At 37.3% G+C, this 26,530-nt stretch overlaps 1 protein-coding gene across 2 annotated transcripts in view; it reads left to right on the plus strand.

Annotated features, from left to right (window-relative positions):
- Positions 1-26,530, plus strand: part of PPP1R12A (protein phosphatase 1 regulatory subunit 12A) — a 224,151-nt gene that overhangs the window by 121,661 nt on the left and 75,960 nt on the right. For both annotated transcript variants that reach the window (XM_038397391.2, XM_038397399.2), the window contains exons 4-9: positions 6,223-6,382; positions 9,698-9,842; positions 16,904-16,978; positions 17,395-17,483; positions 17,634-17,791; positions 24,515-24,642. In XM_038397391.2, the coding sequence (XP_038253319.1) occupies positions 6,223-6,382; positions 9,698-9,842; positions 16,904-16,978; positions 17,395-17,483; positions 17,634-17,791; positions 24,515-24,642 (755 nt within the window). The remainder of the gene's footprint in view (positions 1-6,222; positions 6,383-9,697; positions 9,843-16,903; positions 16,979-17,394; positions 17,484-17,633; positions 17,792-24,514; positions 24,643-26,530) is intronic.

Here is a 26,530-nt window from a genome sequence, read left to right on the forward strand (position 1 = left end):
TATATATATATATATATATATATATATATACACATATATATACACATATATATATATATATATGTATGTATGTATGTGTGTGTGTGTGTGTGTGTGTATATACACAGAGAACATGAAAAAATGGGTGTTGTCATACCAACTGTAATGATACTAATCAATTAAGGTGGGCTATTATCGGCAGGAGAAAAAAAAATTTCTGAAGTGATGATCAGGATGGCCCATTTCAAACAGTTGACAAGAAGGTGTGAGTAACAGTAGGGGGAAAATTAGCATGGGGAAATAAATTTTACTTTGTGAAATGACCCATCCACTCCCAGTCTTTATTCAAGCCTAATTTAATGCTGTTCAGTTTCAAATTACAGGTTTCAGAGTAGCAGCCGTGTTAGTCTGTATTCGCAAAAAGAAAAGGAGTACTTGTGGCACCTTAGAGACTAACAATGCATCCGATGAAGTGAGCTGTAGCTCACGAAAGCTTATGCTCTAATAAATTTGTTAGTCTCTAAGGTGCCACAAGTACTCCTTTTCTAGTTTCAAATTAATTTCAATTCTGCAGTTTCTTGTTGAAGTCTGTTTTTGAAGTTTTTGTTGTTGTTGGAGAACTGCGACTTTTAGGTCTCAAATTGAGCGACCAGGGAGGTTAAGTGTTCTCTGACTGGTTTTTGAATGTTATAATTCTTGATGTCTGATTTGTGTCCATTTATTCTTTTGCGTAGCTATTGTCCGGTTTGGCCAATGTACGTGGCAGAGGGGCATTGCTGGCACATGATGGCACATATATATATATATATGCGCGCACACAATTTATTTATTTATTTGATAACTCCTCAGATATCTTATTTACTTTGAATTATCCAGAATTTCACTGGATCCAGGACTGATGTTCATGAGCCTGTTCCTCATCCACATAAGGGTCTGAGAGGCATTGCAGGAGCTCCCAGGGTGGAACCTGCCCTGGGAGTATAGATACTTGGCCTAGTAGGAACTGAGTATAGCAGCACACCTTCACAGTCCATTGATACCATCACGCTATGCATTTTAGAACTTAAAACTCAGATATTTTAAATTTCTGCTGATTTTTTTATACCATTGTCCCTACTCTTCTCTCCCATAATCCCTTTGTTTCTAGATTCACCAACTCCAGTCATTGTCCCTCCTCTTTTCTTCTTTTCCTTTCTGAATCTTTGCCCCCATATCCCAACCTTGGCATAAATTGAAGTGCAGTATTCAGAATTTTTCATTAAGCCCCCATCCCTGATCCAGGTACTCTGGAATTTACCTGCTTAGTGCACCTAACCCTGGCTCTGCCCCACCCAGATATTGAAATTGATGAAGATAAGTCTGGGGCAAGACAAAATAAGAAACATACCGAAAGTGTTGAAGAAGCAAGAAAATTGGCAAGAAAGATGAGGTGCTGTCCTGGAAAAAAGATGAGGATAACTTTTCAATGAAAGATGCTGTGAAGGCAAAGGAAGGAAACTTGAATGAAAACAATAGAGACAAATGTGGAAAGCAGAGCCAGCAAACAAGTGGCTTAAACTAAGAGGAGTTAGGCAATGAGCAAAGCACCTATGTGTTTTGGTAGAGCAAGGAGCTGTGCAAGGATTATACCTCTTGTGTTGGGAGAGAGGATAACTGACCAACTTCTGCTCTGCTTCCTACCAGGAAGAGAAGTGAATATGGGGGACCCCTTCATGGGGATGGGGTGTGAGAGGAGAAGCTCAGTATTCACCAAGTGCTACCTAGATAAAGCTGCTGCTGTAGGTGGAGGAGAACCAGAAGATTTTGACAGGGTTTGGGTGAGGCGGATAAAAATAAATGATTTACAAATAAATAAAAATGGATTTTTTATTTATATTGGGCTTGTTTATTTAAATACAGACTTGTATTTTTTTAAAAAAATCTTTTTACATTCAATTTGGAATTGACAAGCTATGTTAAGACCTAAACTTATTTATAGTCTATTTTTGTGTATTTAATTTAAATGATTTTAATAATGTTAAGTACATGTTTGCTGCCAAGTTTTAAACAAGATCATTAGAAGTCAGTTCTTAAGCACTTGGAACAAGAGTTGGTTGCAATACTAGACCAGCTTTTGAAAGCAGTAGTCTTTTCTGGTAGAAGAACGATTTCTAAAATCTTGAAGGACATGGTAACCAGAAACAATCAGTTCAGTTCACTAACTGTAGATACTATTTCCTTTGTTTAATAAATCCATTAATTCTAAATGTAAAACATGTTTTGATAAACTTTTTTCTTAAGTGTTCAGCACATTTAAGGTAGTTTTATTTAATTATAAAGATTACAACACTGTTTGTGCATTTGAAATTGAGTTTGAATTTCCATCCAAATAGAGCTTGCCACAAACCACAAGTAAAACTTTAATGTAGTAAAAAGTTAAATTATATACTTGCTTAAATAAACGTGTATATATGTAGTGTAGACATAGCCTCTACATCGGCAGAATTTGTCGCTAAGAGGTGTGAATAAGCCACCCCCTGAGAAACATAAGTTACATCAACATAAGCGCCGGTGTGGCTAGCTTCTCCCAGTGACGTAGCTTCTGTCGCTTAGGGAGGTGGTTTTATTATGATGACACGAGCTCTCTCCTGTCAATGTAGAGCATCTTCACCAGACGCGCTGCAGCAATGCAACTGCATTGATTACTCCTGAAGGCATTAAAAATTCTGCACAAAGTATTTTAAAATTCTTCAGGTTTTATTTGTCAATAAATCAATGTAGAAGCTCCTGCATGGCAATGGGGAGCACAGGCAACTGACTGCACGAAGGTGGAAGAACATCCTGCAGCCCCCCCACCTCCACCCTCAGGACACGGACTCAGCGGAGAGGCTGTACCCGACCCTGACACAGCACAAGGCCTGGGCCTGCCCCAGAAACACCCTGGGGCCATCCCCCTCTGCATCAGGTGTGGGGCAGGTAGGCTCAACCAGCCAGGATCCAAGTGTGAGGGGCTCAGTGCAGGGGAGGGAGGATCCAGATGTTGGGTGAGAGGAATTCTTTGTGGGACAATCTGGGTGCAGGCAGCTCAGTGAGGGGTCTAGGTGGGGGGCGGGGATCTGGATGCACAGAGGTTCATTGCGGGATTCCAGGTACAGGGGCAATGGGATTCTGCAGGGGCTTCCAGGTGAAGGTTGTTGGGGCTCAGCAGAGAGCTCTCGGTGCTGGGGAAGTGGGGCTTGGTGTATGGGGGGGGGGTCTGGGTGCAGCTAGTTGGTTGTCAGCATGGGGGTCTGGATGTGGTGGCTCGGGGTGGTGCATCAGGGTGGGGGGTTGAGTGCAGGTAGCTCAGTGGGGGGGTGGTATTGATGCAGGGGTGGAGGTCTGGGTGCAGGGGGCTCCAGATGCAGGGGGTGGGGCTTGGGTATGGAGGGCTAGGGGAGTTCTGGATTACCAGATGAGGTTTGGCAGAGGTGGCTTGGCTTGGGAGGGCTGGATGCACAGGGATTGGGTGTATGGGGAAGCAGCTCTCTGTATAGTCCCCCTCCTGCCACAGCTGAGGAGTGATGGGTGCAGGAAGCAGGGGAGGATGCTGAGCTTCCTGCAGCTTGGGGCGGTTTCTGGTGGTGGGTCTGACACAGCCCCAGCCACTCCTTGCAGGGGAAGAGGAAGGTCCCGTCCCTTCCTGCCTCCAGCCCAGCCAGGAGTTAGCAGCTGATCCTGGCTCCTGGTAGGAGCAACTGGCTGGGTATCTCCAGCCCCCTGGTGATTTACCTTTCTGCTGTCTCCTCTGGGTGCCTGAAACATTGTACTGGCGCTGCTAGGGAGTGGTGTGTGACTGCTCTTGCAGCTTCCCTTTGCATCCCTGTCAGTCACTTTTTGGCGGAGAAGCATAGAAATCTGTGGAAGACATGAATTCTGCACACACGCAGTAGTGTGGAATTCCCCAGGGGTTATTGATGCTGCTGCAGTGCTGTACATGTAGACATGTCCACAGTGTATCCTCTTGGTTAGCAAACGGAAATACATTAAAGGGCTGTATTTAGTTGCAAATCAACATGTGTTAATGGTTCCCAACCAGTGAGAATTAGCCTTTCTTTAGGACAATAACTAAAATGTACAAATGCAAAATATGATCAAAATTATGATTTAAACCACTGTTTCGTGTTTGCTGATTTAAATAGTTTTGTTTTAAATCAGTCCACCCTGGGTCTGGTGGTATATACAGGATGTCCTATATTTCCTTTTCCCCCAAACTTCTTTCAGAAATGGAGGCATTCTAAACTTCCCACCACGGCACTGTCTCTTGTGTGTACACATAGCTTGTAAATTTTAGCCTCCTGGCTAAGTAGGTTTTTTGTGAACCTTTTGAGTTATGTATTATTTATGTTCAGCATTCTTTTATAAAGGATTAATAAATCTTTGGTGTTTTAGTCAATAATTAATTATGTCCAAAACTTCAGTAGGCTCCTTATAAATGATCTATAATACTTCTACTGACATGTTTATAATCATTTATAACTCACACTACTCCTGTCAGCAACATCTATAATTTATTAACCTTTTATAAAGTATTAATAAAAATACTCTTAATATTGGTGTCATCATAGACTTCTCATTCAAACAAGAATCTTTTTCAATCCATTATCTCTTTCCACATGATTCTGCAATTAAGTTAAAACTTGATTTCCATATTTGTTGCCATGGAAATACCAAATTTAACATAACTTCACGGATGAAAGCAAAGAGAAAACTCTATTGCTGAAATGCTTTTTGAAACACATTGTAGATTGTTAGAGAAGGAGGTATAGAAAATTAACTTGATGTTACAGACAAGAAAACAGCATGTTGCCATATATACTATCATAAAACAAATTACCATGTTGTCCACTTGTGGTCATTAAAAGTCACATGGCGATTTTTGCAAAAACAGATGTTTAACTTTGGTGTCCTAAGAAAATTATTTGGGTAATTACATTCAATCCATCTAAAACCCCTATGCAGTTTGGATTTAGACATGGAGTAGTATTCTTTTTCTGTTTTTCATTATTGTGTACTGTTTTAGCTCGAACAGTCCAAGTTCTCTGTTACAGGTCAACCAATTTTGATTTGAGCTTTTGATAACCACACTTCCTAGAGCTGTTTTTCCCTGTATATTGCTCTCAGCTGTCCTCGAGTCCAGTTCTCCCATTCAGCATAAATAGCACTCTTGCTTAGTGACAGCCCCCATCTCTTTCCTGTTCACTGTTATAGTTTTCTCTACTCCCCTTACTGTAGCTAGTCAATTAAAATGCTTGTGCTGTGTGCTTCCTACTTACATGGGGAGTATGATACTGACCTCCTTTGTAAAGTGCTTTGACATCTATTTGTGAAAAATGCTGTAGAAGAGATTGGTAGCATTCTCACTTTAACACTTCAGCATTGTTTTATCAACTTTTGTACACTTTTTATACTCTACTTAAATTGCTTTGTTGAACTTTTATTGCTCTTTCTAGTCTGCCCTTCCTTATAAACTCTTATATACCACAAACTCTTTTCTATAAGAGATGCTACGTACAGTCTTTGGTAAAACTTGTATTCTGAGAATTCTGAGGTAAAAGTTCATGATACACTTTTGCTGTTTATCCTGCAAGCTTTTTTCCAAGGCTAGATTACCAGGGTGAAAATCATTATTTCACAAAGAGAAGCTAGAAACTACTTTTTACGAAAGGTTCTCTGGAAAAAGCAATAGCTCTAAAAATGTCTTAATTGCGGGAAACACAATTTTCAACAGCCATTGCTTATGTCTTTGCACACATAATTGGAACCCCTTAGCCAACCCCTCACCTTGTTTTTTCAATCTTTATCACAAGCTGTATGATTTAGGAAATAACATTATATTATTTGAGATGTAGTAGTATGATAACTTGACAAAATTAATCATTAATCTTTTTCTATTTAATAGTGACCACTGTAGTAGTCATTAAATTTTCATGGTCATTAATTTATACTCCCATGTAAATTAATAATAAAGTTAAAAGGCAAGTTTTTAGTCTGTCTCTGAAAATCATCCTAGAGGATTTGCATGTAAAAAATACAAAATGGATGTGCCCACACTTTCTCAAGGTTTATTTTAAAACATCAATTTAACATTTGCCCCAATACTTTAATGATATTGTTTAGCCAATGTTGTTTTTATTGCCACATGCAAGGAATGTGTAGGAATTATCAGTTAATGATGACCTTATGTTTGAAATGAAACTATATTCTTTTTTTTTTTTCAATTAGGGGTTGATATAGAGGCAGCTCGAAAAGAAGAAGAACGGATAATGCTTAGAGATGCAAGACAGTGGCTTAACAGTGGCCGTATAAATGATGTCAGGCATGCAAAATCTGGAGGTACAGCACTTCATGTAGCTGCTGCTAAAGGGTATACAGAAGTTTTAAAGTAAGTATTATTTCTAAATGGTAGACTTTTCCATGTCTCCAAGCTTGTCCAGATGTTAGTGTAAAATAACTTGGCCTTAATATTATTGAAAGGTTTTGGATTGCATCCTGGAACCTTGTGATCTTTAGAATTACCTGTTTCTCACAGTTACGTTTCCTGTTTTCAACTAATGTTGAAACTTTACACAGTGTCATGACTTTACTTGAGTTATTCAAAACTTGACAGTATTGTACATATTAAATTTGAATCCTCAATGTCACTATGGCAAAAATATCCATATTTCTGAAGTATATTTTGACTTAATATATTAAGGAAAAAGGATACCTTTCTTTAATGCAAGTTATCTTTGGGATAATACACCTGGTTTAAAACCATCATTTACTGTGCTGTTTTTATGTAGTAAAAGTAGTTCAGAGGATATAGTCCAGACTAAAGCTATCCAGGTTTGAGAGAAGAAAATTAGTAATTTTATTCCAAAACTTGAAGGATTACTTAGGGAAAGCTTTAAAAGATGTATCATTATCAAGAGAACTCAATTTTTTTCCTGCAAACATTCATACTTTGCTTATCCTTTAACTCAGTGGGGCCCAACCTTATTGTACAGGATGGCCACATAAACCTAAGCACAACATTTGTGTGGGCCAAACAGATGCTACATATTTTAATAAAATTTAGTCACCTGTATGGATTTATATTTTAAGCTCATCTTGTTTTCTGTATATTTAGATGTACAGTATTGCCTATTTACAGACTTGTGTAAACTAATATGATGTAAATGTGACAACAATACACTATTGATTCGGCTGATAGCTCTGATTCATAGATCGCTGTTTAATAATACAACACTAAAGCAACATGCTGTAACACAGTTACTTTGTTTTTTCATTGTAAATGCTAGTTTTCAGTTTGACTATCACATTTGTTTTTGGGGCCAGAACTTGTGTTCAGAAATATGCAGATCTCATTTTGGGACCAATAGTTTTAGAAATCTTGAAGAAAATATATGGAATAAAATAAATATTGTACAGTCCTAGAGGATAAAATAAAAAAGATTCAGGTTAAAAAAAATACATCAATATTTTATCATAAGGAGAACAGTTAGTTCACATGCCTTATCAATATTTTTTAAATAGAAATGTGAATGACAAAATGAATTTGAGATTTTGTGTTCATTTAATTAAAACTTGACAGATAGTGAATCACTAATGCAAGTCCCTGTTTTTAAGGTTTTTGAAATATCTGCTTTATGCACCAAGGTGAATTGTGTATTCACAGGGCTATGGAGTTTGTTTTTCTTAGTTACTAGTTGACTACTTTAAATTTAAAATTTCTGCTGTCCATTGAGACTACAATATGTATTCTGTATGTTTTATAGTTTTGAAATGCATGAAGAGGACTCTCCAAGAATCTAGCTGCTTATATTTTGTACAATTGATCTGTCTACCTCTGACATACCTATTTTGAAAGGAAGTGAAATCCCTTCTCTTTAATTGTAATGAAAACACCTAGGCCCTGGTTTTCACTAAGGTGGCTTATGCACCACTCTGGCAATGTAAATTGGCCTTAAAGTAAGTATAAATGTACTTTACTGCTCCTGCACTGGCAGAGCAGTAAGGTACCTTAAAGTGAACATAAATGAGTGCTCTCAATGAATAAACTTCACTACTTCTGACATTGTAAAGCCTTGTCTACATAGGGAAATTGACCTGCAGAACTATAGCAGTATAACTATATATTGTGATATCTATGCTGTTATAACTCCCCATGGGGACAGTCCTTTCTGAAATAAGTGACTTTTTTTGTATAGCAGAACAATATAAACTATACTGAAAAAATCACTTTTCATTCCAGAACAGTGACATAATTACAATGTCATAGTAGTGCCCGTTTCTCCATGTAGACATGCCCTTATATTAGACTTCTTTGCAGTAAGAAGATTCTGTGCGAGGTACATAATTTTGAAACCATGACTTATATTAAGATATCTCTACACATGAACAGTTGATCTTCTGGTTGATAAAAATAAATATTTAGTATGCAGACTCAAAATGTATACCTACCAAATATTCTTGTTTGTTAGCTTACTTAAATGCCATGTAATCTTAACTAAATTATTATTCGGAGTATTTTGCAACTAAATATTCTCCCCCATCCTACACTCCCAACATGGGTTGTTAAATGTTGCTTTAGGAAAAAACTCTAATTACTTTCAGTAGGGAAAAAAAAAACTTTTTTTTCAGGTAATACCTTGATATCTGCAGCCAAATAGTGTTTGCCAGCCTTGTTTTTTAAGAGCCATTATTTATGGAAATTATGTTGGATAAATAATTATTTTTCTTTTTCTCCAAATATGCTAACTACCTTTTGCAGGTTTATGTTACATTTATACCCTTCCTCGTGTGTACAAACGAATGGGTCTTCAACAGCTAGACCGTGTTTCTGCATTGATCCATTTAAAAGTTGAATCGTTGGAAGATGCTACTGTTAGAACACTTGACACTTTCATTAATCTTATGGTGTATATGATCTCTCTTGCACTTGCTCACACTTAGACTCTCACACCCATATTCCTAAGGAATCATTCTGGGAAGTATTGGCTGATTGTTTTTGGTTCTTGAACTATGAAATCAGTAATGCTGAACTTAAGCTGAAGGAAGAAAAGGAGTACTTGTGGCACCTTAGAGACTAACAAATTTATTAGAGCATAAGCTTTCGTGAGCAACAGCTCACTTCATTGGATGGGACATAGTTGATTTGAGAGGTCCCGCACTCTCTGAGAAGAGCTTCACTGATTCAACTAAGCACTATTCTGCCACAGCACTTGCCATGTGTGATCTTAAAGGGATGACATCAGCTCAAAAAATTAATTCAAAAATAGTTTCAGGTAGTTTACCTGTAACAAGGTGTGTCTGATAATTTTTGAGCTTTTACAGTCATATTGTCCTAATTAAAAAAACGCTTCTGTCCCCTGTTCCTGTGTAAAAGACTCTCGCCAAGAAGGAGAACTGTCTGATGATACATAAACTGTTAAATGCATGTGGACAAAACAGACTGGAAAAACTAGCTTCTGAATTTCTTTGTTGTAGTAATCTTGGGAATAGTAATGATAAGATTGAAAATATTTCTTGGGAAGATATGATTTATTTTTTTTTAATTGAGTGTTACTTTTAACATAGACTTACCATTACCTCTGTGTGTGAGAAGTGAATTGAAGGCAAGAAAAATTAAAAACTGTTTAAAATAATTTATCACTTAGTGGCAGTTTAATTATTACTGTCAGTGGTATTCTAGATCTAATTCTTCTAATTCCTTTAGGCTTTTAATACAGGCTGGCTATGATGTAAATATTAAAGATTATGATGGCTGGACACCACTTCATGCTGCTGCTCACTGGGGTAAAGAAGAAGCGTGTCGAATTTTAGTGGAAAACCTGTGTGATACGGAGACTGTCAACAAAGTGGTAGGATTTTTATGTAATCCTTGTCAAGGTGCAAAGTTCTGGTCTCTAAAGTGACTTTAGAAGCCAGGGTAAGAACAGTAGTAGTAATGTGCCATTCCTGTACGTGGCACTTTCTGTAATGCATGTTTTGCGAGAACCAGCATGTTTGTGTTCAGATTTTTTTTTTAAATTTTTTGTTTTCTAAATTGACTTGTAGGTAGATGGCTGACTCAATTTTGTACTGAGTTTTTAACAATTGCCCCATATGCTCTGCTATTTTTCTTTGAAAATTAAATTTGAAATAAAACTAGTGGGAACCTGTGCTGTGGTAGAATTTTTCTGAATGTTTAAGATTAAATAAAATAAGGCCTTTCAATTTTTGATATCTAATGTTACTCAGTTTCTTACTTCCTGGACATTTTCTTAACTTTTTTTGGTTCATCAGAACTCAGGAGCTTTGCTTGAACCCCAGATTGGCTTTAATATGTTTCACCTAGGTGAATGCTGGTGTCTTTGACTAGCATTGGGCTGCGGGATGGCAAAATTAACTATTAAAAGCAGTTTCTTCTTGTATTATGTGCACTGAAGTGTTAACACTGTGTGCTGCTTTTGTGTATTTGGGAAACATAGCAGACAGCTTTGGGCTTACTAAATGATGTATCAATGTGTAGCTTCATGCTTTCTTGCTGCAGGTTCTCAGCTCTTCCGTTGGGCAGAGCTTAGGAACTGTGGACTTCCTTAACTCTGCAGCGGACCTGCTTCCCCCAAAATCCAAACATTCCTATGAAGTTTATAAGCTTTGCAAGGACTTAAATTATTGTTGCAGGTCCATAGGGGCTGAGGCTCTGGTTGCTTCCCTTGTTCTACCTGGACCATGAACCACTTCTACTCTTCAGTGCCTGTAGTGCATGTGAATTTTCTTGCACATCTTTCAAGGTGTATGGGGATTCATTCACCAAGCCTTTCCTTAATTTTTTAAAAAACCATTTAAGAAGTTTTTAGGCATAAAAACTTAAACTAGAACTAAGTTTGTAAATATCTATAATTTATATGAGGAGGAAACCACTTAAGGGTAAACTTTGTAGTTTATCTCAAAAATCAGGCATTATGCCTAGAAGTTTAGGTTAGACTTAGAGAGTCAAAACATTAAGAAGGATGAACTTGCCTTTTAAAAAACTTTCTGCTCCTGTATAAATACGCACAGAACTACTGAAAACCAGAAGATAACACTGTACTCGGACAACATATTTCAGTTGCATCAGAAAGTCAGAAATTGATTTAACTGAGCTCTATTAATCTTCGTTCTTAAATCTGCCCCTAAAACTTAGTTCATTTACCAAGTGGGTCCTTAGACTTTTTTGTGGACTGGAGGTGCACGTGGTGGTGGTTGGTATTCTGGAGAACTGTCCCAGAGAAAACTTGGATATCTTCAGTCAAACTGAGGCAAGAAAGGACGGAGGAGAGGCAGACAAGAGAAGCTGAGCAGTGGTGGCTGGAGACGTACAGGGCTTAACCTGTGCAGCTGAGAGATTCCATCTGTAACTTTGCAAAATACCCAATCAGTGGCTTGTCTTTCAGAGATGCTGAGTACCCACAACTCATTTGAAATTAATCTGAGTTGTGGGTGCTGAGCAGCTCCTGAGAACCAAGACACTTTTATTTAGGTGCCTAGCTTCAGATATTTGGCATGATGGACTGTGTGTGGATTGAAGGCATTTCAACAAATACTTTTATTGCAAAGTTATTTTACCTGAGGAAAAAAAGCCTATTTCAATAGTTCTTGAAAATCAAACATTTACTTGGGTGTTTTACATTAGGCAGACGGGCTTGAAATGTTGGCCTTACTTTGCATATAAATGTACATAGAATATTTTAGTGATAATGGAAAACTTTTATTTGTAAAGTGCTGTAAGTGTAGAGCCCACAGATGATGGTTCCAGGTGAGGGAGTACATCAACAGAAAGTTATACAACTATTACTCTGAAATCAACTTTCTGGCCTGCTTTTATCTTTGAAGTGGTTAAGCAAATTGTGACCCAGATCAACATGTTATCTCTTAACACACTCCAGATAGAATAGCTTTGTGTAAGGACTTCCATATGGATTTTCACAAATACTGTAGCCTTGTTACTTATGGGCACTTGTCAAGCTTTAAATTTCCATTTGGCAGGCTTTAAGTTTCCTTCACAAAACAGATGAGTCAATCAAATGTAGCTGAATTTGATCTAAGCTTTATCAGAATCCAGTGAAAAAAGTGTTGGCAGACAGTATGAACAGTCCTTTTTCTCCCCCACCCCCAGATTCTTGAAGTTGTCTTGTTTCATTCAGTGTAGGTAGTCATTTAAGCCTTTTTTCCCCCCTTGGACACTTCTTTTAAAAAGTTGAAGAAGGTTTTTTCATTGAAGTTTTCCATATAGAGGCTTGTGGCTGCAGGTTGAGACTGTACCCTACATTTCTTACATCCTCCCACCCCTAAATCCACGTGGTATGCTGAACGCTTTTGAGAATCTGAAATTGTCATATGCTGAAATGAGTAAGCTGCAGAATGAACTCCCACAAGCTTCCCTAGTCAGTCTCTACTGAATATACTATGTATTCTGTTTAGATGCACTCCCCTTTCCCCTCTCATTGGAGTCACCCAGAATCCATCCTTACCATTACAGAGCAGCTGGGGGACATGGATTATACGCACAAACTAATAGGTCTTCTGCATCTTTAATGTTTGATATTTAGCTATGCTGGATATTTTTGCTAAAATGATCAGCAAGAAGTGTGTTTACAGTTCTAATATATAAATGGTTCAGTTTCAGAGTTAATGTCATTGAGATAAATGGTGCACTTTACACCTCTGAAAGTGACTATTTCAGGCTTTTTGTCTGTAAACTGACACTGCTTGGAGCCTGCAGGCACACACCCAAAAGATTCCACAGAAACTGAAAGATGACAACTGGGTTGTAGGAAGCATAGGGGACCACATGTTGCCTGGCTTACAGTTGTGCAGCACACATCTAAGATGTATCGAAGAGAAAGAACCCTTTCCAGTCCTGGGTTTGCTTAAAATAGCCTTCACAATGTAAGTGGCTGCATAGTTGTCTTTATTTGGCTACCAGACGGATTGAAACAATAAAGACAAGTATGAACTCCTCTCCTTTATCTTAATGAGCTGTTAAATCTGAAGCTGATATGATCGTTTTTAAATGACAACACTGCTAATTTTTTCATTGCTGATTTTTGTACCAAAACATAATTTGGATCATTTGTCCAGTACAAACAGGATGTGTTTACACCAAGCAAGGAGTTGGTCACACATTGTTTGCTTGAAAGGAGTTAGTCGTTGTCCTTACCTTTGCCACACTTAAGTGCATCCTCAACTATACTGTTTTTGATGTAGTTTTGCTGTATCTGCCCAGCTTGCTGTAGTTTCTACCAGTGCATCTGGGACTTCATGTAGTTTCAGCACGCTGTTGTTGGAAACGGGGGCCTTTGGTTCCAAATACAAATAAATGCATATTGGGATGACTTGAGGAGGACAGTGTGCACTGGTGGCCTTTCAGCTATTCCAATGGGCTGGAGAAAGGGAATAGTTGAAGTCAGCACCAGTTTAGCCTGATCTGAAGATGGAATCTTGTGTACTGTAACTCCCTGATGCAACCAATAGTTGCAATGACTGTTTTGTGTGGATGCAAGACATTGCAAGATGATGGCATTCCAACCAACCAACCAACAGATTTATTTAGTGAAGACAAGCTTAAATCTGCATATTTATCTGTTTATTTGTTCATAATCTGTTTCCGTGAATGCATATTTTATAGGAATCAGATTGTGAGTTTTAAAACTGAATATATTTACATATTCTCTTGGTTGGAGTGGACAACCAAACAATTTTTTATTTCTGATTTTTAAAAACTAATGTGAAAAAATACAGGGGTATCAGCTAACAAGTGTTGGTTGCCTGTGGTGTGCTTTGTAGGGGATTTATAGGACATATGGTTTTGGTTTGTTTTTTTAAATAAAACTTTTTCCAGCAAAATGGATAAATGTGCAACACAATAAAATCCGTAGACAAGTGGATGGGCAAAAGTAAACCTACTTCAGTTTCTGTATCCACTGTAATCAGTGACAGTAGTGGCCTGTTTTAGATCCTAGCAGTTAGCACTGGCTAATTGAGCTTTGTTTATTTGATAGTTTTCATCATAAAATTGCATACACCATTGCTATGAGGTACGTAAGTATTACTACCACTATTTTACAACTGGCAAAATTGAAGCAGAGTAGTTATGACCTACTAAAGCTACAGTAAGTAGGGAGAAAGAAAAGCAGTACTTGTGGCACCATAGAGACTAACAAACTTATTAGAGCATAAGCTTTCGTGAGCTACAGCTTCACGGAATCGGATGATGAAGTGAGCTGTAGCTCACGAAAGCTTATGCTCTAATAAATTTGTTAGTCTCTAAGGTGCCACAAGTACTGCTTTTCTTTTTGCAAATACAGACTAACACGGCTGCTACTCTGAAACCAGTAAGTAGGGAGAAACTCTAATAGTAATGAATGTCTTGGTTTTCGGTTAGGGGGAGAAATGGGTTTTCATTTTGAAAAAATAGCTGGTGCAAAATCAGAATAATAGTTGAATCCAGTTTCCTCAACTACTACTACTCATATTGGAACAATTGTTTGTTTCACTACAGGATGGCAGGATCATGAACTGTTCACAATATTAAATAATCAGCATTACATCTAATAGACTATAGCTCTGCAGTTACATTGAGCATAAGCAGAGCTGTCTTTGATTGACTTGCAGCACGTTACTGTTACAGAGAATGTCTTCCTAAAGAATGAGTTTTTGGCATTCTGGAAATTTGTACCAGAGAGGCTCCTGGCAGAGCTGATCAAGGCATCATTACTATGTTTGGTCAATTTCTCTCTGAAAAATTCCTTTTCTGCAGTGAACAACAACAGACTGACAGGTGTTCATTTTAATTGGTTTTTTTAGACTAGATGAGTCAGAACATGTCTCAGATACAGATTATCTGGAGAGAAAAAATGCTTCATAGATTTTATATTTTTATTAAAATTGCTTATTACCTAAACATTTAAAAATGATTCACTTGATGTAAATATTACTTTGAGCTATGCCCTTTATAAAAAGAAGGTGCCCCTGCAAGGTTATATACAGTGACTAAGGGTGTGTCTTGCAATCTAATGACATGCCTTGATGGTTGTGAAGCATGAAACCAATAGAGCATCATTAATCCATAATTCCCCTAAAGTATATTACTGTAGCTTGAAAACCATTAATTCAAAAGGACAATATCAGATATGAGAGAACATTTGAGATTAAGAAATTTAGGTGTAAGATTATTTTTACCCCAAAATACCCCTTATCAGTTAATATTAAAGACTTACAGTAATTATTTTAAGAAAAAATATTCATTTTAAAGTAAAAGGAGTGTTTTATATTATGAACAGAAAAAAAAATTCCTTTCCCTCTCAGCATCTTTTCAGACAGCCTTGGGGAAGATTGGAGAAACAGTTTGAAGTAAGCTGTAGCTCATGACAACTTTTTCTCAAATAAATTTGTTAGTCTCTAAGGTGCCACAAGTATTTATTTTCTTTTTGCGAATACAGACTAACACAGCTGCTACTCTGAAATAAAATAAAAAAGTAACCTGATAATTCAGATAACATTGTTAATAGTATTACATAAAAAAATACTTGAAAGAATGTTAAGGTTGCAAAGTCGATCACTCAAAAGTTAGAAACATCAGAATGAAGGATAACAGAAGGAGCTATTGTAAGAAGATTCTCAGCCCCACGGCCCTGGACAGAAATCTGCTCATTAGACAGAATTTTCAGAGAATTTTGCTGCCAAATTCTAAAAATTGTCTACTGAGCATGTGTGAACTGAGTTTTTCAGAGGCTCAGAGCTTGGCCAAATTTGGGTGAATTTTTATGGGGACAGCAAACAGCACATCCTTGAAACCCAGGTGATCCCCCATCAAATGTCAAGTCCTTGCTCCAAAGCACTTATGCACTAGTTTCTCAATTAAACAGTTTGTAAGAAACTTTTTAACATGGCTAAGCAGCATTTCCCCCAATCTTGTTTGAAGAAGTAGCTGAGCAGCTAAATGCTGAAATTCTCTAAAAGTATTCACCTTAAGGCAGACACTTAGAGTAAATTTCAGCCCAAATGATTAAAGTTTGTAAACTCATAGGCAACTGAAAACTGGTCCTTATAAGGGAAAGGCTTATATCAGGCAACCTTAATTATAGGCAGTGTTACCTGCACTGCTTTTATCTGTTTACCTGGTGCAAGATAATTTTTTTTAACTTTATGATCGAAGGACCTTTGATAATTAGAAAGTTGCAGGTTTCAGAGTAGCAGCCGTGTTAGTCTGTATCCACAAAAAGAATAGGAGTGCTTGTGGCATCTTAGAGACTAACATTTATTAGAGCATAAGCTTTCGTGGGCTACAGCCCACTTTATTGGATGCATAGAATGGAACATATAATAAGAAGAGGGGTGTGTGTGTGTGTGTGTGTGTGTGTGTGTGTGTGTGTGTGTGTACACACACACACACAGAAGTTAGAAAGTTGCAGATGTCTTCAGCTAAATGAAATTGGTGTCCATTCCCCATATATTACTGAGCTGATCATCATACTCACACCCAACCTTTCCTGAGCACCATATAACAAGCAGCTATTAGGATGACTCTCTTAGCTGTTTAAAACCCATTGAGGCTCAGAGTAAGATAAGTGTCTTTCAAACATTTTTTTTTAACTGGGTTCATGGCATTACGAAATTTAAAATTCTACTCCAATAAAATCTTTTTTTCCCACGGAGAAATGCTTTTCTGAGCATGTATATTTTCCTGTTCATTTCAGCTTCAGGTTAGAAGTGGATTTGCAAAATTCTGCTGAATCACTGCTAAACAGGTGGAATGCTACCAATTTTGTGATGAGATCTAGCTCATACTTACAGTTGTACGTCTTATTACATGATCATGTTACTAGTTTAGATATCATCTGTTCTTTAAATCCTGCTTTATAATTATGATGTATTACATTTTCCCCTTCCACACCAGGGTCAGACAGCATTTGATGTAGCAGATGAAGATATTCTAGGATATTTAGAAGAATTACAAAAGAAGCAAAATCTGGTAGGCTTTTTAGAGATTGCGCTCTCTCTCTCTCTCTCTCTCTCTCATGGTGCTTGTGTGTTTATATACAAGCTATAACTAATTCAGATTAGTATATGGAATTAACCTTCATGTTTGACTTGAGGTGCTTAACTGCCCTTCTGTGCCATCTTCCTTGTTCTGTTTGGTCAGTGAAGATATGAAAATCTTGAAAGGAAAAGTGATTTTTTAGGCAAAGCTTTCACTGTATTTAACTACCCAAGGCAAATGCTGTATACGGTTATTTGGCAAATGCTTGTTTGGGGGGTGCTGTGTTGTAAAATAGAGTATTTCTTATATTCTGCAGGAGATGGTATCTTTTTTTAATAACATTTTTAGTAAATATGTGTAATTCATACCATTCTATCAATTTAATTGCATCATTTTATATCTCAAAGATTCATAGTGAAAAACAAGAAAAGAAATCTCCCTTAATTGAATCTACAGCCAACATGGATAATAATCAGTCACAAAAGCCATTTAAAAAGTAAGTAAATAATTAAGATATTCCTGGTGAGGAAAATAATAACTTCATAAACTTTCACAAATACTAAGTACTTATTTGGCTGGTTGGTTTTACTGAAGTTAATAGATATTCTATATTTTTTTTATTTGAAATTAATATTTTTGGTTCCAGCAAAGAAACTTTGATTATTGAGCAAGAAAAGAATGCATCTAGTATTGAGTCTCTGGAGCAAGAGAAAGCAGATGAGGAAGAAGAGGGAAAGAAGGATGAATCCAGCTGCTCAAGTGAAGAGGATGAGGAAGAAGACTCAGAATCTGAAGCTGAAACAGGTAAATAATTTTGGAGAGGTTTATTTGGTTTAGGATGTTGATTCAATTAAGCTCATTATACTGGGCTTATATGATGACAGGAATTAATCATTGTAGCTTCTTGATTCCACTTTTCATTTAATTTACTGATGGCCACTTTCTAGTTTCAATAAATTTTTAAGAGGTTTTTAAACAAGTTTAAATCTAAATCCTCATTTATAAACACAATGTAATTCATGAATTTTTTTGCAATGAGCTATATTCTTGTATTTATGGCAGTGATTGGAATTGAAACCCTTAATTCATTAATTTGATTAAAAATACTGATTATAAATTGCTAATCAGAGAATAATACAAGGTAGCAGAGACCTCAAATAACATACCTAAAAAGGATTTGGAATAGGGAGGAAACAAAAGAAAAGACAGAAATAAGACCTCTGTGAGTAGAGTTCTTTGCTCACCATCCTAATGCCTTACATTATGAAGTACTGGAAAAGAAAACATCCTCATGTGTTCTGTCATCTTGGAACAGACTCTGACAAAAGCACTGGATAATTCTGTCTCAGATATTGACAAATTAAAGAGACCCGTGTTTCGAATTGATTATTAGTATACTGGAATAAATGTGGTTTAAAAAAAGTATTATTTTTGGTAGTAGCTCAACATCTGCTTCACATACAACTTCAGCTCAAGATTAATAGTATTCAAAAGAGCTTAGATTCATTTGTAGAGAAACTGGCGCTACAGCAGACTTGTTTAAAAATCTAAGTTGGATGCCATTGTTCAGACTTCTCTTTACACTCCTAGATTGGAGCAAATGTTCAGCATTTTGTGCACGTGTGTGTATATGTACAAGTACACAGGGCTGTAACAATATTTAAAATAGTAACACAAATATAGTGTGTATCAGGAGTGGGGGGGGAATTGGGAAGCAAATCCTCTTCCTAAACCCAGCCCACCCCAAATGTCCATCAAAATTTGCCACCTCTTCTCATGCCACCACCAAATTGCATAGTAGCTCTTATCTCCTTACAGCCTTTCTCTCCTGTGTCTGTCTACGTATGTTGATATTTGGAAAAACAATGCTGTTGTTGCCTGTTTGGATAACTGCCTTTCCGTCTGCATGTGGCTGCTCTAGGGACTGCCCCTTGAGTTGGAGAGAGGAGAAGTTGGTTAGTTTATGTGGGTGATCAAACAATTTCAGAGGAGTTACCAGCTGCTTTCCCAACTGCCCCTTTTTCCCTGCAGGCAGATCAAATGGGGAGCTTTTCTCTGTCACCATACAGAAGCAGTGGTACTTAAATCACCACCTGGGCCTCCATGTATATCAGGGGCAGTGTTTTATGCCTCCATGTGGTGGTAGGTGAAGGTGTAAATACATTGCTTAAACTTGTTTTCTGTATGATATAAAATATGCTAGGCAGTCTTAAACAGCTATTACTAATATAGCAATGCTTTTAATATGTAAAACAACAGAGAAATGTTTGACACAACTGTAGTTGTAAGTGCATTATATTCGAAAGAACAAATGCCTAATGGAACAAGAAGTCACACAGTATTTGGAAAGGTTTCAGAGTAGCAGCCGTGTTAGTCTGTATTCGCAAAAAGAAAAGGAGTACCCGTGGCACCTTAGAGACTAACAAATTTATTAGAGCATAAGCTTTCGTGATGAAGTGAGCTGTAGCTCACGAAAGCTTATGCTCTAATAAATTTGTTAGTCTCTAAGGTGCCACGGGTACTCCTTTTCTTTTTAGTATTTGGAAAGAAATCTGTAGAGGGGTAAAAAATAATTTAACTAATTTAGAGGCATGCATCAAAATATCTAGACAAATGCTTAATATATAGTTGCACTACTTAGTTTTCTATTTTTAGACTATTATCATTTTAATCCTATAAAACTATTTCTTGGGGTATGTCTGCACTACCCGCCAGATCGGTGGGCAGCGATTGGTCCAGCGGGGATCAATTTATTGCATCTAGTCTAGATGCAATAAATCGATCCCCTAGAGTTCTCCCGTCGACTCCTGTACTCTAGCGCCGCGAGAGGCGCAGGCAGAGTCAATGGGGGAGCAGCAGCAGACTCACTGCGGTGAAGACACCACGGTAAGTCGATCTAAATACATAGCTGAAGTTGCGTAACTTAGATTGATCCGCCCCCACCAGTATAGAACAGGGTTTGCATATAGAGACTTGAACATTTTTAAATGATTCAAATATCCTTGTGAGCCCTCTGTGCTCATTTTAAAATATTCTGCCTTTATACAGTTCATCCACCTGAGCTACATTTCAGCAGTGGACTAATAAAAATGTTTGCCATAAATGAAATTGTGGATGGGATAAGCTCCAGAACTAAATTCTTACTAGATTTTCAAAGTTTTTAGATTTTAATGAGACCATCTCTTATAAATGTTTAATGATATACTGCAAAAACACTCTCAAACTTAGAGAGTCAAACATCACTTTGGTATTCCTGCATCCCTCCTCTAGAATGGTTGAGGTTTGTTAAACTTAAGTCACTTTTGATCATGCAGTGATGCCTCAGTCACTGAGCTAGCTATAATGTTTCCTGAACTCCATGACTTTTCTAATTCTAATTCTCTTGATTATTAGTGGATGGTTTTGTGCCAGGAAAATTTGACTGTGACACAAGAATTAATTTTCATGTAAACTTTGGACTTTCTTTAATATAAACAAGGCTTTTATCATACTTTATTTGGCAAGCAAGAGAAGTTAGGCTTTTTTCCCTGAAGAGCTGCATCTCTAAATTTCAATTGCGCCGTCCCTTTTTTCCCATTATTCTTCTTAATGTAGCTTTACAATGAAAATTCTCAGAAATTTAATGAAAATTCCAGCTGGATAATGTGAAGCGCTTTTCCACACAAATGTAGTGTTGCAAACTCCTGTGACTATCACAAGTGATATGATAGTTGCTGTGTTTTCTTAAAACCTCAACTCCTGGAGGCTATCAATTTTGTGAGAATCTCTACTTTTTTTTTTTTTTTTTTTAAGATAAGTTTATGTCTCTAAGGGTTGGGGGTGTAAAAAAGCTTAAATATGTGAATTCATGCTGTAAAGGCTAACCAGCCAGAAAATAAATAAAAAACTTACGTTTATTCATTTTTTAAGTTTCATGATTTTTGGGGTAGCTTGACTCCTGATTTTTAAATTTAGTACGTATACTCACTCATATAATTAATGTATAGTTTTATTTGCTGGCCTGCCGTTCCCTCAGATAATTTCAAAAGTTGTCATGCTGCTTTATCGTTTCCTTCTCATCTCGCTCCTCCTCCCCCATACTTGAATTCCTATGCTGCTACTTCTCTTCTTCCACATTAGATTCAAGGCTGTACTCCTCACTTATAAATCTCTCTTTAACTACTGCACCTGTATCTGTCTCCATACTTCTGTCAGTTCACATGGACAATCCACATTTCTTGTCTAATTGATCTTTTTGTCAAGTGAATACAGAGTTTGTGCCTTCTTTTATGTTTTCCCTATGTGTGCAAGGAGCTTTTCATGAAATACACACCATATCACATACACCAAGACCCCTCCAACTTGAAGATGTGCTTACTTTACCAGTTAAAATGTGTTTTTACTAAGTGCCAGGCTTGGCAATTTGACCTGAAGCCAAGCCAGGTACTTTGCCACATGAATCACCAGCAATAAAGGTTCTGCAATTGGAAGTTAAACTAACAATTTTATTCATTGATTAATTGCTCTCCAGGTCTGTGGTCACTCTTCGCTGCTTATAGAAGTTAAAAGTAGTTTAAACGTAGTAAATAATATATATCACTGAATTTGTATGGGGAGCAGATTGTTGGAATCAGGAGGTGCCAATTATTTAATTAGTTACTTTTCATGGTAGAACTACACATTAATATCATTCCATTGTGGTTTATGCTGTACTGTATTATACCTGTTTTGTCTTTAGACAATGACCTCTTTAAAGCAATAACCTGTTTTACTGTAATGCAATGTACACTCATTGTACTATGTAAATAGTCCTGTATTATCGTTGAAAACTCTGAATCAGTTTTCGATCAGAATCTCTGTTTATTTGCAGAATTGCAGTATATTGCTCAGGACAAGGTACTTAACCACATGTATAACTTTAGTCCCATTGGGACAACTTGTGCTTAATTAGAGGCGTAAAGTTACACATATATGAGTACATTGCTGAATTGAGGCGTTTATTAATAAAAATAGAGAAGAATGTTGTTGTCTAGGAGTAAACAGTTACAGTCCTTCCAAAAAAGTAAGGGAGTACTTGTGGCACCTTAGAGACTAACAAATTTATTTGAGCATAAGCTTTTGTGAGCTGCAGCTCACTTCATTCAATGCATTCGGTGGAAAATACAGTGGGACAGAGAACATGAAACAATGGGTTTCATCATACACACTGTACGAGAGTGATCACTTAAGATGAGCTATTACCAGCAGGTAGGAGGGGGAGAAAGGAGGAAAACCTTTTGTGGTGATAATCAAGATGGGCCATTTCCAGCAGTTAACAAGAACGTCTGAGGAACAGTAGGGTGTGGGGTGGGGGGAGAAATAACATGGGGAAATAGTTTTACTTTATGTAATGACCCATCCACTCCCATCTCTCTTCAAGCCTAAGTTAATTGTATCCAGTTTGCAAATTAATTCCAATTCAGCAGTCTCTCATTGGAGTCTGTTTTTGAAGTTTTTTTTTGTTGAAAGATAGCCACTCTCAGGTCTGTAATCGTGTGACCGGAGAGATTGAAGTGTTCTCCGACTGGTTTTTGAATGTTATAAAATTCTTGACGTCTGATTTGTGTCCATTCATTCTTTTACGTAGAGACTGTCCAGTTTGACCAATGTACATGGCAGAGGGGCATTGCTGGCACATGATGGCATATATCACATTGGTAGATGCGCAGGTGAACGAGCCTCTGATAGTGTGGCTGATGTGATTAGGCCCTATGATGGTGTCCCCTGAATAGATATGTGGACAGAGTTGGCAAGGGGCATTGTTGCAAGGATAGGTTCCTGGGTCAGTGGTTCTGTTTTGTGGTGTGTGGTTGCTGGTGAGTATTTGCTTCAGACTGGGGGGCTGTCTGTAAGCAAGGACTGGCCTGTCTCCCAAGATCTGTGAGAGTGATGGGTCATCCTTCAGGATAGGTTGTAGACCCTTGATGATGCGTTGGAGAGGTTTTAGTTGGGGGCTGAAGGTGATGACTAGTGGCGTTCTGTTATTTTCTTTGTTTGGCCTGTCCTGTAGTAGGTGACTTCTGGGTACTCTTCTGGCTCTGTCAATCTGTTTCGTCACTTCAGCAGGTGGGTATTGTAGTTGTAAAAATGCATGATAGAGATCTTGTAGATGTTTGTCTCTGTCTGACAGGTTGGAGCAAATGCGGTTATATTGTAGAGCTTGGCTGTAGACAATGGATTGTGTGGTGTGATGGGATGAAAGCTAGAGGCATGTAGGTAGGAATAGTGGTCAGTAGGTTTCCGATACAGGGTGGTGCATTACAATACCCACCTGCTGAAGTGAAGAAACAGGCCAGTCCTTGCTCTGTCCACATATCTATTCAGGGGATACCATCATAGGGCCTAATCACATCAGCCACACTATCAGAGGCTCGTTCACCTGCGCATCTACCAATGTGATATATGCCATCATGTGCCAGCAATGCCCCTCTGCCATGTACATTGGTCAAACTGGACAGTCTCTACGTAAAAGAATGAATGGACACAAATCAGACGTCAAGAATTCTAACATTCCAAAAACCAGTTGGAGAACACTTCAATCTCTCTGGTCACTCGATCACAGACCTAAGAGTGGCTATACTTCAACAAAAAAGCTTCAAAAACAGACTCCAACGAGAGACTGCTGAATTGGAATTAATTTGCAAACTGGATACAATTAACTTAGGCTCGAATAGAGACTGGGAATGGATGAGTCATTACACAAAGTAAAACTATTTCCCCATGTTTATTCTCCCCCCACCCCACCCCCTACTGTTCCTCAGACGTTCTTGTTAACGGCTGGAAATGGCCCACCTTGATTATCACCACAAAAGGTTTTCCTCTCCCCCCCCCCCCCCTCCTGCTGGTAATAGCTCATCTTAAGTGATCACTCTCCTACAGTGTGTATGATAAAACCCATTGTTTCATGTTCTCTGTGTGTGTATATAAATCTCCCCACTGTATTTTCCACCGAATGCATCCGATGAAGTGAGCTGTAGCTCACAATAGCTTGTGCTCAAATAAATTTTATTAGCCTCTAAGGTGCCACAAGTACTCCTTTTCTTTTTTGCGAATACAGACTAACACAGCTGTTACTCTGAATCCTTCCAAAGACAAACAGTCCAAACCGAACAAGGATTATGTTACTCACACTGTCCAAAACTAAGTAGGCTGATATTTTTTTTTTTTTTTAACCTTCATGCGTCTGAGAGCTTAACTTTTTTGAGAGGCATCAGCAAATGATTAGGACCTGAAGCTGCAACCCTTAAGAACATGTAATTCTGACTAACGTAAATGGCAGTGCTGTATACCTAATGACTATGGGAAAAGGTCTTGTTGTTTTTGACCAAGAGATACATAAAATGGATGGGGACAGAAGTAAACATTGAAGAATAGAAAATGGGATGGTTAACAGTATGTTAGTTTGGAAGGTTTAACTAGGGTTTTAACGTATTCTGAAGAAATGTGATTTCTATAAAATATGAAATCAATAAATTTACAAATGACCCATCTTAAATGTTTTATTTGCAGACAAAACCAAACCCTTGGCATCTGTAACTAATAATACAAATAACATCAGTGCACAACCAGCTTCTGTAGCTGTGACAGCATCTTCGATAACCACTGGTCAAGTGACACCTACATCACCCATTAAGAAGGTAAAACAAAATAAAATGTCTTTATATCTGTGTTTCTAGATAGTTCTATTGTCTAAGAATAAACTGTGTTGATTCTAGTGTAAAAATGTGAATTGGCTTGACTAAATGAGTTTTAGATAATACACTAAGAATATTGGAATACTCTGTATTCTTTAGAATATTTGCTTTCAATTTTTATAAAACTTCGCTTTAAGTATTTTCAAAATTGAGTTTCATCATGTTTTACTGAGACTTTTACATGTATGTTACATACCTGAAGGATTTTAGTTGTTTAACAAAAATATATTGTCCAAGAAAAAGCACCCCCTGTTAAACATTTTATTTATAAACCCACTCTACTTTTTATGGGGAGGGGGGAACTTGTTCTATTTATATCTCAACCAAGGAGACTGTAAACAAGAACCTCAAGTATGTAACTTACTGTACCATATATATAGTAAAGCAAGTACTTGTGTTCCTGAACACTTGGACTCTTCTGAAACACAGGAAATAACAAGTAGCAATTTTTAATAAATTAACATGCGGTCACAAACCAATAGAGGACAGGAATTTTAACTGATGTTCCATATGTGTAATCTAACTGAAAACACTTTTTCAAATAACATAATTTATTGTTTAATGTATATACATATTGGGACCATGTGTGTTCATTGTTGATCGATCCAAGGTGTTGCATGTTGGAATCAAGCTACTCATAAATCTGGATAGGTGGGTAGAATGGAAATTGTTTGAAATTAACGTTTAGTTTTAGGCATACAAATTGCATTTTTAGATTCATTGGAGGAGGGACTTGAGAGGAGAAATCTGCTCAGGTCCTTTGTCATGCAGCTTTCAGTCTCTTGTCAGTACTGCTCCATAGTTGAGGGAGGACTCCCATGTAGTATTTTAAATCTTAATGACTATTCTGTGCTTGGTTCTTCAGCTTCTCCTGGGTTTTCTGTGCCAGTTCCACAGGGTTAATGGGTTCTAAAGTCATGCAGCTGAAGTGAAAACCTCAAAATATCTCTGCTGCTTCTGCCTCCACTTTGCAAATTTTGAGGTTGCAATATCAGACAAATAAAGAAGAATTTGAAATAAAATGAAGGATATTTCTTTTTCTAGTCACAATGTTTTGAAATGGTGAAGCAGCTTTTAAAATAACTACATTTACAGTTTGGTTATGTTTATCACCAACCCCATCAGTTACAAAAATAACGGATTTATAAAGCAGAAAGGATGTGTTGAACATTTGAACTCTGGGAAGAAGTTCTGTAAAAACAGCTCAAGCAGTAGAGGAGACATTTCATAAACTTTTAAAATATAATGTGATGACCCACAGAGGACCCAAACGTTTCCCTGTTGTCTCAGTACTTTTGTGAAATTATATTCGCAGCAATATGAGCTGGTCAGAACTTTGTCCTCCGATACATGTGTGTGTGTGTGTGTGTGTGTGTGTGTATATATGTATATGTATGTATATATGTGTGTGTGTATATGTATATATATATATATGTATATATATATATATATATATATATATATATATAATATGGTTCCCTCTCATTGGTCCTTTGGGAATGATAGACATGAGAAGTGAATGTTGGTTGTTCATTAATTTTAAAAACAAGTACAGGTAAGAACTCTGCATTGAAATGGTAGGGATACAACTTTCAACTTTTTAATATTAAAAGTGTTTCTTAATTTTTTTTAAAGCGTTTGTTGAAACAAGGATAGAGGATCCCATCTCTCCCTGGGGCCCTGTCCTGGTAGGAGAATACACAGCAGCACTAACTTGAGGAATTTTCTGTTTTATATTCTTAAGTGAATTTTAAACAAAATAGAACATTCCAAGGTGTTCATTTGTCAGCCTAGAGTCATGTTTCTGTATTATACATAAACAGGCTAACCT

The sequence above is a fragment of the Dermochelys coriacea genome, chromosome 1 (assembly GCF_009764565.3).
Source record: "Dermochelys coriacea isolate rDerCor1 chromosome 1, rDerCor1.pri.v4, whole genome shotgun sequence".
NCBI lineage: Eukaryota > Metazoa > Chordata > Testudines > Dermochelyidae > Dermochelys > Dermochelys coriacea.